Source organism: Antrostomus carolinensis, unplaced genomic scaffold (assembly GCF_000700745.2).
Source record: "Antrostomus carolinensis isolate BGI_N321 unplaced genomic scaffold, ASM70074v2 scaffold579, whole genome shotgun sequence".
In the NCBI taxonomy this organism is placed as follows: domain Eukaryota; kingdom Metazoa; phylum Chordata; class Aves; order Caprimulgiformes; family Caprimulgidae; genus Antrostomus; species Antrostomus carolinensis.
In genome coordinates, this window is record NW_010338994.1 from 77,055 (window position 1) to 79,178 (window position 2,124).

The window sequence follows — 2,124 nt, forward strand, 5'->3', positions numbered from 1 at the left end:
ATATAGAGCTGATTTGGCTGTTGAAGAATTATTAGCTATTGTCTCAGCACAAAAACCCTAAGCAACTATGTGTGTAGACTTATACTGAATTTTTTTTCAGGATCTGCTGCAGTGTTTCATATAGTTTTAGTGGTCTATAACTCATGGCAAAATCAGAGTATAATTTAGATTTAGTAATATCCCAGAGAATGGTATGCAAGAAGAATGAAAACACTACTACTGTTACCAATGTAAGCTATTATAGCCATGAGCAGATGCTTACCTTTGTGACTACTCTGTAAGTGATAAATGTTTCAATGGCTGTAATGTGGCTTTCAGGATCATCAACTGTAATGAAGAGATCTCTTAATTCTGGTTCATCTTCAAATTTATACTGGTTTATCATTGATGAGGGGGATATTGGCATTGAAGAACTGAATGAGTTTACCTCAGCCAGTGACGTATCCTACAGATAAGACATGAGAACATCCATATCAATCCATCTTTATATACTTTTATATTTATTCTAAAACTGATGAAAAAGCAAAATGCTACCATTTGACAAGGATGTTATGCATAGCTAGAAAGAGAACTTGATTATGAATGCTAAAATGAATACAAGCACTCAGTAATTGTGTAAGATACTTACCAGCTTTTTAAAAATTGTTAGAAGCCAGTTACTCAGGACTTACAAAGTTTGAATTATCTCTAATAACCTGAACAGGGTGGATAAAACCCGATGATTTTAAGAGAAAACAAGACAAAATCCAAAGGAGAATTTTTATTGCAATTGGATATTTCAGTTTGCATACAGTGTAAAATAAAGTTTAAAATGGAAAACTTTTACAGAGACATAACTTTAATCTTTTTAAAAAGAAAACCAGTAAGTAAGGACGCAGTACAAACTTGTTGCTTAATTTCTAAACAAAGTCAAACCACTGTTTTGCTGAAGTGGAAACCCACTTTTTGATAGCATCAGCCACTTCCACCACAGCTTTCTAAGAATATGCCCCCATAGCAGCTGCTTCTGCTCAGTGTGTTCAGTGATGACCTCTCAAATGCTGTGAAACTGAGTGGAAATTAGAAACAGTCAAAATCCATAATTTTCTTTCTTCGATGCAAGTCTGGATGAGATCTACTAATCTAAAATCTTGAAGGATACAGTGACTAGGAAAATAAATTATATTCATAAAATAGCATAATAAATTAATAAATCACTAAAAATAATAAATTTGCACAATTAAAATAAATCACTTTTAAATATCAAATATTTTATACACTTTTATACAAACGTTTTATACACTTTTTCTAGTATATCCAATGCAATGAAGTGTTTTTATAGCAAACTTGTAAATTAATCTGTTTTCTAAAAGTGTAGTCAGGCTACACTAACTACCAAGTGGCAAAGAGCTGCCCTTTCTGGTGCCTCACTAACTACAGAGCAAGGAGAAAAGGGATGTTGCTAAAGAGAAAACAGCTCAAATGGCAGGAGTGGAAATATGGGAGTCCACAGAAACTCGAGACATCACCCTCCCAAGGCGGATCTCGTGGGTGTGAAGAGCACACCACTGCCGTGCTGCTGAGCTTGGGCTGAGTTGCTTTTTTACTTTTGAATTCAACTGGATCAAAACTTTTTCTGCAACATGTTCTCTCTTGTTCTTTTCCTGCCTTAAGCCTCATTGCCTACCACCATCCCTCTCTGGATTTATCAATGTACTACCACAAATATGGAGTAGACATTTATATTGAGAATTATGCATGGAAAGCACTGATGTCCCAGTCCTCCTCCCATCAGTTACGTACAGTTCTTTGCACAGGTTGACAAAAGCAGGCTGGAAGATGAAAGGTAATGCTTTAAATATTATATAGCTGCTTGCTTGTACACCTGTAAATCACTTTATTTTACTCAGTGTGTTTCTACATGATGTCTATACTGGTATCCAGCCAGCACTGTCCCAAGTGGTGGAGGATAGAGAAGCTGTTTTCACTGCCTGCTAGCACTGGCTGGCCATGCTCTCCATGAGGGATGAGGACTGCTGGTTCGGAGCAGCCCATGGGATCCAAAGCACTGAGACAATGGGAAATCTCCAGGGAAAGAAAAATGCGTGTGAGCATGTAAGGGACTTGAATGGCCATATAACTTGA

General features: G+C 36.7%; 1 protein-coding gene across 1 annotated transcript in view; it reads right to left on the bottom strand.

Moving 5' to 3' along the window:
- The window catches only part of SNX7 (sorting nexin 7), a 24,571-nt gene extending 24,130 nt beyond the window's left edge, over nucleotides 1-441 (bottom strand). Inside the window, exon 1 of the mRNA XM_010175664.1 lies at nucleotides 263-441. Coding sequence (XP_010173966.1) covers nucleotides 263-406 — 144 coding nt within the window. The 5' untranslated portion in view covers nucleotides 407-441. The remainder of the gene's footprint in view (nucleotides 1-262) is intronic.
- Between the last annotated feature and the right edge of the window lie 1,683 nt (nucleotides 442-2,124).